This window comes from Condylostylus longicornis, unplaced genomic scaffold (assembly GCF_029603195.1).
Source record: "Condylostylus longicornis isolate FDR11 unplaced genomic scaffold, ASM2960319v2 ptg000010l, whole genome shotgun sequence".
NCBI lineage: Eukaryota > Metazoa > Arthropoda > Insecta > Diptera > Dolichopodidae > Condylostylus > Condylostylus longicornis.
This window is the reverse complement of record NW_026577979.1, coordinates 11,214,300-11,225,415: the sequence shown is the minus strand read 5'-3', so window position 1 is coordinate 11,225,415 and position 11,116 is coordinate 11,214,300. Positions and strand designations below refer to the sequence as shown.

Here is an 11,116-nt window from a genome sequence, read left to right as displayed (position 1 = left end):
GTGGTCGACTAAAGATTATTTTTGTGTTATGTACATATAACCCTTGAGCAAGAAGCTAGCTAACTTTCTAAAAAATTTAGAAACTCCAGAGTATAATTACTAAACCGAAAATCTATTTTTCCTTAAATGGAAGGAACGATGAATCAGAAATTCATAACCATTGATCTTTAGGAAAGAGATATATAAGATGAAGACCCTATATATGTAATTTTTTTTCATAAATTTTTGATACAAATGTTTTATAATTCAATAAATTGGTTTATATTAAAAAAAATATTTGGCCTCAAATGTCTTACATTTTACTTCTTAAAGCCATTTCTAATTAACTTAAAATATTAACAAAATAAACGAGTATAAGTTATTATTTAATATTTTATTGGCATGTAAATCGAAAGAATCACAAAGTTTTGTATAGTAAGCAAGAAGCTTATTATTTTAAATATAATATATTCAATACTTATATTTAAAATTTAAACATAACATAACAGTAAGTAATACACTTAGTTTGTACATAATTTATTTAAAATAAACATAAAAATAAAAGGACTACTTTTATTACAGGGTATGTAACACGTCTTTTGATAGTATATAGAACTAATTATATATATAATCATATTTTTGCAATCGTTTTTAAATTTTATATATTATAATCACACTTATATGCAGGCTATTCAACACTGAGGCTCCTATAAATAAATTTCTAAAATAATATTCCTTTCTTAAATATTAAAATAGCAAATCAAACAGAACCCTATGACTATTTCTTTTCAAAAAAATCACAATAAAAATGTGATGTGTGTAATATTAGAAAAGTGAAGTTTATAAGTATGTAAATTTATTCTTTTGTTGCATGATGATATTTAACGAAAGCAATTGCTGCAAGCTCTTTGCAAAATTCTTCTAATATAACAATTGCCTCATAAAGTTGCTCAATATCATCATTTCCTTCATCACAAATAATTGGTGGATTGGATAATAAACGTTTTCCAGTTTCACCAATTCTTTTTTGAAAATGTTCATGTTTCGGAATTTCAAGCAGTAAGTATCGAGCAGCTACTTGCATATTATTCCACAAATTCGTAGCACCGTGTGCCACAGGAATGATTGGATTTAGAAGAATTTCATGTAAATAAGGTTGTGGCAAAAATGCTAACTTTGAAACAATTGCAATAACTGCTAAATTTATTTCGCAACTTTGATTTGGCATTCCCTTCACATGTGAAAATAGAAATTTTAATAATGGACCTTCATAAAAACGTCCTTCCGATATACCACTGTCATTGCAATGCAAATCTGTTTCTAAGCTGTTACTGCGACGAAAAGTAGACTTAGGAAGATCAAGATTTCCAATTGAAGAACTTGAAGAAATGATTTCTCTATCTGGAGAAACTGCTTCACGCGGCCATGCAAATTTTTCAGTTTTCTTAAGCCAAATTTTATAATGTTTACTTGCGTCTTGAACATATTCCTCATAACAAGTGCCGCCTTTAAAAAAAATTGTTATACCTTCAAATTTTACAATAACATAAATCAACTTACTTGCTTCCGCCATAACTTGTCTTGGTAAGAGAAGTAAGAAATGATTAATAACTTTTAAAATATTATGTGGAGACAAGGTATGAGATCTGAACTGATCTTCAATACTGCCGCATTTCCTTTCACGTTCTTCTTCTTCATCTGACCAACTTTGTTGAGCTTGATTATCATAGTAACCACGTTTATTTAAATATCTAAAGAGCATTTCATTCAATATTTTTTCATTTGGATTATCCAACAACGCTTCAATAAATTGCAAACCAGCTAATAATATTTCTGAATTATCTTGCATATTTTCAATAATTATAGTAAGTAAGCAATCTGTTGCGGAATAAGGTTCAGAATTAGTTTCCCCAACTAACCAATTTGCGATTTCATCCATAAAGTTTGGGGATCGAATTTGTCTAATTATTTTGCTTAATATGATAAGAACAAAAGGAGTGTCTGTTGCTAATAAGGTTGGTTCTACGTATTTTAATAAAAATTCGTTGCGGAATTGTGTTATAAATGTTGAGATTTTGAGATTCTCTAATGCTACACAATCTGTGTAGTCCAACCAACAAAAAAACTCGTGAAATTCAGCCTTTCCTATAAATTTATGAACATCCGGTTCTCGAGGAATAAATCCCCACGATATATTGCCTTCTTCTATGTTATCGGAATCCATGTCATCTGGAATTTTTTCGTAAAGGACACAAATTTTCTTGATTAAATAATCAGTGAAGTCTTTCAAACTTCTGTCAAATGATGTACATTTTATATTAGATACAGACAGCGAAGATAAGATTAAAGCACTTTCACATGCTCTTACAACAACTTTACTATCAGGACTTTCAAAATAAGAAAGTATCGTGTCCAACAATTCAAATTTTTCATTTTGCTCGCAATCACATTCAGTCCGATTGAGATCTACCAGTTTTATAGAAGCGTTGCATTTGGTATCAAAGTCGAAATTAGATCCATTTGCAATTTTCGCTTTATTTAAAGCTTTTAATTCATTAGAATTAATGTTTCTTAAATCTGGAATAATTTCCACTCTTCTTATGTTGGTTTCCAATTTTATTGATTGAAATAATGAATTACTTTCGGGTAATTTTCTGAATTTATTATGCTTAATCTGAAATTAGTTCAAGTTTTTAATAGCTTGTTTATAAGATTATGTAATCTTACTTGTGACATGGCGGATGCAGAATATTGATGTGACGGTAGAAATATATGCAGCAAATTTGGGTTTTTTCTTATTAGACCAGCTATAGTTTCTAAAAATAATATTTCTTCCTCTTCATATGGTGATGGCACTTTTCCATTACATATTTGTATAAGATTTCGAATAGGTTCAAAAATACTCGTATGTTCTAATGGTGCAGATTTTGTGCACGATAAAAATCTCCTGACCCAATTAAGTACACACACTTTTACGCCAGGTGGACTATCAGCTATTGACAGTTCTAAAAGTAAGTCCAATGGTCTATTATTTAAGATGAATTCCATACACTCCTTTTTTGAATCGTTATTTTCAAGCTCATCTTCCCTCAATATGGTTTGCAATATTGATTCCAAATGATGAGGAACAGTTGTATTACTAAAATAATATTTAGTACAAACATGTTAATGGACAACACTTTTGTTTACCTAATGTGACGCGGAAAATTGTTTCTATTGTTATAAAAAGTTTTGACTTGCTTCCAATGATACTCTAAATCTTGCCTTAATGTTGGTGGAGGTGCTACTATGTCTGCAGCGGTTTTTAGCACGTCTGATAGTCCTTGTAACATTACGTTTATACTCAAAGAATTGCATGTAAGCAACATTAACTCGAAAAATTTACATCAAATTCTTTGTATTAAGTTTATTAAAAACTCAATGTAAACAAATTCTACCTTTTTAATTTTTTTATAAACAGGTAAAATTTTTTATCAATTCCTCTTTGACTATTTTGTACGAACTGACGTTTTATTGTTTTTGTTTATTTTCTTTTCTTTAACGTTAGTGCGTGAATCACAATCAGGCGATCGAACTGCTAATAAACTTTTGAAAAAGTACAAAATTTATATGTCAACAATTAGTAATCAAATACATAAAACTACTTTTTTATGTCGTTTTTTTGTGAAATTTTAAAAATCCTTTTAAAATTTCTGCAAAATTTTATATAATTTTCCTTTTATGTATATAAACTAGACATAAATACGTACCCGCATTTAATATTCAGGATGTAGAGCTTAATCTCCAAGATATGACCATATTAAAATTAAACTATGGCAGCATTGGAAAACAAGGTTATGTTGTCAAATTAATTCTTGACATTTATGTTATGTCAGTGTATTTTTTCTCCAAATACTGCGACATCTTTTTTTCCATTTTCTCCAAATTGAAGAATATTCTGGTATAAGAATAGAATAAGAAAGAAGTAAGAAACCCGGCGTGATTTAGCGAAATTGGTAAAATTTATAAGTATAAATTAGAAAGATTTAAAATACGATTTGTTAAATAAATTTAAAACTAAAAATATAAACTTCCGTCTCAATATTCATCAGAAAAAAAAAACATGGATTTTGGCGAAAAGGTTATTTGAGTTTAAATTAAAAAATAATTTACCGTTTCATGTAAACCAAAATGTGTACCATTTTAGAATTTAGAGGCCTTGAAAACTTTTATAGCAGTATGCTCAACCAATCCACAAATATTAAATACACCAAAATTAAGTTTTTTCAAACAATTCGTTGAAAGTTTGGGTGGAAAAATCCCGGCAGGGGAATCCAAAATGCCCACTTTTGAAAGGTCGGTAGAAATTTACTAAAAGTAAAATATTTTTGATTCTAAGCTTTATGTATAGTTCTGAGAAGCCGTCGCCAACATCTAAAGCACCCGATTCAGAACCTAAAGTAGAAGAAGAAGATTCAGAGAAAGAATCTGATGTAGAATTAGATATGGATGGTAAGTAAATGCACACATAAATTAGATCCAAATAAAATTTTATAAAATTAAAATGATTTTAGGTGTAATTGAGCCTGATACAGATGACCCACAGGAAATGGGCGATAAAAATAAAGAGGTAACAGAAGAAGAGATAGATCAAGCAAGCGATTTACGTTCCCAAGCAGCTTCAGCTTATTCTGAGCAGAAATTCGAAGAAGCAATTGATTTATATACGAAAGCCATAAATATTAATCCAGGAAATGCCTTATTCCATGCCAAACGTGGGCAAGCTTATCTTAAATTAAAAAAACCAAACGCTTGCATACGTGATTGTGACAGAGCATTAGAGCTTAATTGTGATTCTGCAGCTGCATATAAATATAGAGGTAGAGCCAACCGCCTTCTAGGAAATTGGGAAGCAGCAGCAAAAGATTTAAGGCAAGCTTGCAAATTAGATTATGATGAAGAGGCGGACGAGTGGTTAAAAGAGGTAACTCCAAATGCTAAAAAAATTGAGCAACACAGAATAAAGTGGGATCGTATAAAAACTGAAAAAGAAATAAAGAAACGTCAGGAAAGGGTGCGCACCGCCCAAGAAGCAAATAAAAAAGCTCAGGAGGAAGAAGAAAGTCGCAGACAAGGTGGAGGAATGCCGTCAGGTTTTAGACCAGAAGATATGCCAGCAGGCATGGATTTTTCAAATATGTTTAATACGGATGAAGAGCATGTAAAGAAATTATTGTCCGATCCAGAAGTAAAAGAAGCCCTAAATGATATTGGAAAAAATCCAGCAAATTTATCAAAGTATTTATCTAATCCCAAATTTTTAAATCTTGCGTGTTTACTAGGTGGTGATCTTAAATCAAAAATGGGTGGTGGTGGTAGTAGTGAAACTGGGGGTTTTCCAGGTTTTCCCGGTGGTGCTTTTCCAGGTGCAGAAAATCCACCTAATAATCCACCACCCCCACAGTCAAAGCCTTATAAACCAGATTTTTCCGATGATGGACTGGATTAATTTTATATATATATATATAATCTAATGTAGAAGTATGTTCACTAAAAAGTTGACTGCGGGCGAAATTTTTTGTTTATTAAAAACAGGCTGCGTTTAGACCTGGAAAATGATAATAAAATATATATTAATTATAACAATAATATAATGCTTGTTCAATTAAATATGAGATAATTCAGAATTATTGTTTTTATTCAACAATTATATGTATCTAGAAAAATCTAGTACGTAAATATCTAAAAAAGTAAAATTTTATTTTTTAGAATTAGAAAATTTTAAAATGGGTTTTAATACATATTGAAATTAAGAACATATCTTGTCTAATTATGGTCTTAATAATTTCAATAAAGAACTAACTCATACATATTTCTTATGCAAAAACTAAACTTTAGCAAAGATGATTTCCTTTCCAGCTTTGAAAAAATTGGAAAAAAATGGTAAATTGTGCATAAAACATACATATATTAACAGAAGTAAAGTAATTATCAAATTGAAGGAAATTCTATTAGAACTTTGAATTAATACGTACAGAATGAGGGCCTTAAAAAAATTGAACTTTTGTGAAATCATCAATAAATAATTAGATTTTATCTTAGATATATTGCGGTTTTGATTATGAATATCATATTTTAGGATCTAATGGTTTGTCTCATCTTTCTATTTAATGAGTTGAGATGAAAGCTAGTAACTACTGTAATATTCATGCGGTGTAATTTCAAAGCAAGAAAAAATATTTTTCGTATTACATATTATCTAATATGCATTTCGCTTTATCCAAAAAGTATAACAAAATTTTGTAATTATGTTTTAGGAGAACTGAGAAAATCCATTTAATTTAAGCAATGAGAATTCTGAATGAAACAAAATTTTGTTTTGAAAACTACAAAACTTTTGAGTATGTGCACAATTGTGTGCAAACAGAATTTTATTTTTTCTTATGCTATACAGAAAAGCACTATGTAATTTGTTTTTACTATTAATTTATCAAAGTGTTATTGCAATGTGGCTATTTAACAGAATTTATTAAAAGTACCTTCCAAAAAATGTATTTCTTCAGCATTACAAAAATTTTAAAGCTAGAAAAAAAAATGCAGAATCTTGCTAAGTAGAAAAACAAAATTTTTTTACAAAAAAATTTCTTAACTTTTATTTAGCAAATGTAAAACAATAATGGCATAATCATCCTCAATTAACTTAAAAACATCCTCAAATAAAATAAAGTCTGATAATATTTAATTTTTGTTTTCGTGCGGTTAATTGTTGAAATTTTTGCAAATATCTAGTGTAAATGATAATAAATATTTTGATATGTAATCGCTTTCACTTATTAATATGATAATTATTGGTATAATACTATACATATACCAATGTATTAGTAATATATTGTAATGTATTTATTCTTGTAAGGAATTTTGATTTACCGAAAAACGTGAAGTTATTTACATTTAAAGGTTAATTTGATGTCAGTGACATACTTTACTTGAACAATGGTTAGGTATGCATGATTAATTTTTGTTAATTTTATTAATTAATATGCAATTGCAATAGTTTGGTCATACTTTAAAAAAACACATATATACATACATAATACAATTATATTATTTCATTTCACCAATGAATAACATTAATCCATAATTAAAATTTCATAAGTTGTAAAATTTTTTTGAGGGCTACGCTTAAAGCAACTCAATATTAGCAAATTATAAAAAATTTCAAATTTACCAAAGTTTTATTTTTTAAGAGATTTTCATTTACAAAAGACATTACATTAAGAGACAAAAGATACCAGAAGATTTAAGAAGAAAATCTACTATAAATTCTTTATTGTTCTAGTGAAGCTTAATGTAAATCTTAAAATTTTAATTAGGTATTGCAAAGCTTAAAAAAATTAAAATTCCATTTTAAATTTACTTAACTGAATTTATTTAATTGTTATACTTTTAATTTTGCAAAACATGGGAAGGATTAAAGGTATTGGAAAATTATCGCGTTGCATATTTTTCTATTTTCCCCATTTTCTACAAGACACGTTTTCCTACAAGATTTTTTTAAAAAACTTTCATTAGTTAATTTTTGTATAATAATATACATTTTTCTTTTAAAAAAACATTATTTATTTCAAATAAATTTTTACATTAGCTTTTTACAGCCCTCAAACATCACTTGTTCATTTAATTTTGAAGAAATTTAAATATTAATCGTGTAATCACTGACATCATTTTTTTATAAAATATGTTTTCCAGCTACACACACCCATCCATACAAATACGATACTTTTATATCCATACATTATTATAATTTCCTCGTTTAACTCGTACTAATTTCGAACGAAACTTTACATATTGTTTTGTTTATAAATATAGTCAAGTATTTTAAAAATATTTTTAATATTTAGTCATAATTTTTATTAATATTCATTATTCGAAAGAAATCTTTATGAATATTTAGAATAAAGTTTTTTTTAAGTTTTATTATATAATTAGAATTTTAATGAATCATAATATTATAATTTCAATTATCAAAAAAAGAAGAAATACAAAAGATTATAAAAAAATTGTTTAAGTTTATTTAAGTGTTAATTTGAGGCTATCAAGAACCCAACATTATTTTATTTATTTAAAAATAAAAACTGTCGTTTAATTCGGTAATATCGTTATAATGGTAAATGTTATACTAAGATCCAAGTTTTATTATTTAAATTCCAAGTTTTATAATTCACGTGTTTTTAATTTCAATAATTTTTGAAAAATTTAGATTTAATCAAGGAATTTTCCCGCTTACTTTTCAACAGGCTTTATTATTTCAGTTACTAACTTCAGTTAAGATAACTTTTTTGACAATAATCATTTTATTGTTTTCTATACGAATCCTAGTCCATATTTCTATAAATTTCTGTTATAAATTTGTTCATAGTTTGCTGTACAGAAGAGTGAACAATTTCGTGATCTGCGTTATAAAAAGTTTAAAAACATATTTAAAAAAAAATCTTATTGTTTCCAAAAATCTAATGTTTGGCATTGTATATTTAGTATTCACATTATTTAATAAAGGAACTGCTGTTTTGTTTATATTTTATATAATGTGCATGCAATTTAAAATTTCAATAATCAATTTTAATGCTAGCATTAAAAGATTCATAAAAGCTTTAAGTTGACCGCTATAACTTGAACTCATACGAATATTTTAACGATTCCTAAATAAATATCCTTAAATATAAATTGAAAACATGCAACAGAAATGTTAAAAGAAAAGGAAAGTCAAAAATATTACTATAAATTTTATTATTTGTCTGTATATTACAATCAACAATTTGCATTTACATTTTACAAATATAAATGTTCGTACAATCTTACACATAGTGGCAATTGGATTACAAACAAAATTGTTAACAAGCTTCAAGTAGTTCATATGGTTAACGAAAGTAATATTATTTGTAAATAGAAAATAAATTTCTATAGTTTTACACACATATCAAAATGGCTAGACTTGATGTCGCGACAAAATTTAAGATTTTCACTGCTATATACATATAATTACACACACACATATATATATACATTGTTTTCATTTTTATAAGGATACACGTAAGGATATTTCAAATTGAATTTCTTTTTATTTTATCTTTGCTATTAAAAGCTAATATCTTTATGAGGTTGTTGATCTAACCAATATTTTTTCACTTTAGTAAATTTCAGTTATAAAACTTTTCCAATATGTAATTAAAAAATGTATTTGTTTTTTGCAGACAAAATTACTAACTTTAAATTTCGGTAATCAAAATTTGTTCTTATACAGAATGTCTCGACTCGCAGTGCTCTACTATATGCACCATTGTATAGATCCTTATGAGTAGACAAAACTTTTGTATGAAAACGATGTTCACAGCTTAAGAGGTTCGGAGCTAACGGGCCTTAAAGTCAATCTCGACTGATTTTTTTAGTTTTTAAAAATTTTTAAGTATAACTACGTACTTTTGTAAGGGCTTTCTCGTGAATATCTACATTAGTTATAATCTTTAATCGTTAATTTTTTGGCTGACGTAACATTGAGTGGAGCTTTCTCCAATTTTAGCACAGCTTTTGAATAAATTATAAATGGTGTAGATATTCATAGGAAAGCCCTTATTTTGAGGTTTTCAAATCATATTTAATATAATCTCCATATAGTCTCCATATAAAAGTTTTGCCTACTCATGAGGGCCTATACAACGTACATAGCAGTGTACTTTGCTACTAGATACCTTGTATGATAACATAATGCAATTTCACATGCTTTGCTATTCAAATAAGAGTAAATTGTTACTGATCATTATTGTATAGTTTGAGTTTAAAAATTCCAAAGTTTTTCAATACCTTTTAAATTTGATATTTTTCTACCTTATATTATAAAGACACAATTTTAAGAGCATGCTTAATAGGACAATAATTCGAGCCTTAAACACAAAACAAAAATGTTGAATCTAAACTCCCAATATACACGACCTAGAAATTGCATTGAGTAGCTACAACACATCAATGCTTTTGCTGCAATATATTATTCTTATGATACAATAACACTTAATAGATAATGCAAAAGCCATACAAATACTCGTTAATAATACGTCACCAATAATTCATGGACATGTGAAATTACACCGTCAGTCTTATACATCTTAATTTTAAAAAAAATTAGATATGTATATTTAATTGATATATACATACAAACGTATAATAATGACTAAATAACAAAAATAATATTATTTCTTAATAATTTTAAAGGTAAGAGAGCTTTGATGAATAATATCCGAAATAATTTAACGATTTTATCAAAATGAATCAATTAACAGCGTGAACAAATAAATTTTTTTATAGGGAAAGTGAGTAAGGAAGTAAACAATTGCCCCGTGTACATATTCTTATCCATATATTATACACATGTATATTATTTATATGTTTTTTTGTAACACAAAATTTTAAGATAAGATTACAAAATCTTTTATCTCGATAAAAAAATTTTTTTTTTCGTAATTGATCCTTTCGACATTCAACTTTGAGCTTTAAAAACTCACGTACTTTGTCATAATTATTAATAAAATATTTATTATTTATTTGTAAACTTATTTTAAAATTATTTCGCGCTTTCACAATAAGTTATTTTTAGAAAAAATTATCTTCATATTTTTTTTTTAAACAAGGTATTTACGTTTTTTTAAGTAAATGAATGAGAATGAGTTTATTTATTTGTAAGAACTTACATATAATATTATAGCAGAATTATTATTATAAAATATTATACTAATAAAAATCAAATAATGTAATAACGATAAGATTTATTTAGGGTCGATTAAGTAAAAACGATCTAATTAATATTTATAGGCCATTTATGTGTATATATCTAAATCATTGATTGTAATCTGCGAAAAGAATTAGTTTAGATTTAGTTCCTTATTAATGTAGCATAAATCTACATGTATATATGAGATGATTTGCATAGTAGTACAGTATTTGAATGCAGTTTTGATATCAATGATGTATTGTAGATTAAGTACTTTGACTTCAAACCACAGTATAGAAGTATTAACACATGTATAGTTTGCACCTACAATTGAAATCTGTGGCTATTTCCTCTATTTACATAGTACTCTAATATCTCGATTGAAAACGTCATGAACAT

General features: G+C 27.0%; 2 protein-coding genes across 2 annotated transcripts; one reads left to right on the top strand and one right to left on the bottom strand.

The window, feature by feature from the left end:
• Positions 1–388: 388 nt before the first annotated feature.
• Positions 389–3,489, bottom strand: LOC129618862 (FHF complex subunit HOOK interacting protein 2A-like). The gene is made up of 4 exons (XM_055533885.1): positions 3,169–3,489; positions 2,707–3,118; positions 1,540–2,653; positions 389–1,485 (listed from the first exon to the last, which is right to left on the bottom strand). Exons 1-4 carry the CDS (start codon positions 3,345–3,347, stop codon positions 836–838), a joined length of 2,355 nt encoding a protein of 784 aa, XP_055389860.1. The 5' UTR covers positions 3,348–3,489; the 3' UTR covers positions 389–835.
• A 376-nt stretch (positions 3,490–3,865) lies between these two features.
• Positions 3,866–5,645, top strand: LOC129618820 (putative protein FAM10A4). Its single transcript, XM_055533833.1, has 4 exons — positions 3,866–4,099; positions 4,166–4,314; positions 4,370–4,470; positions 4,533–5,645. The coding sequence occupies exons 1-4, from the start codon at positions 4,082–4,084 to the stop codon at positions 5,465–5,467; spliced, it is 1,203 nt and encodes a 400-aa protein (XP_055389808.1). The 5' UTR covers positions 3,866–4,081; the 3' UTR covers positions 5,468–5,645.
• The last annotated feature ends 5,471 nt before the right edge of the window (positions 5,646–11,116 follow it).

Coding starts and splice junctions, on each gene's coding strand:
- LOC129618862 (XM_055533885.1), bottom strand. CDS start 3,347: ATGTTGCTTACATGCAATTCTTTGAGTATAAACGTAATGTTACAAGGA. Junction 3,119..3,168: donor AATTTTCCGCGTCACATTAG/GTAAACAAAAGT, acceptor ATATTATTTTAG/TAATACAACTGTTCCTCATC. Junction 2,654..2,706: donor CTGCATCCGCCATGTCACAA/GTAAGATTACAT, acceptor AACTAATTTCAG/ATTAAGCATAATAAATTCAG.
- LOC129618820 (XM_055533833.1), top strand. Junction 4,315..4,369: donor AAAATGCCCACTTTTGAAAG/GTCGGTAGAAAT, acceptor CTTTATGTATAG/TTCTGAGAAGCCGTCGCCAA. Junction 4,471..4,532: donor TGTAGAATTAGATATGGATG/GTAAGTAAATGC, acceptor AAATGATTTTAG/GTGTAATTGAGCCTGATACA.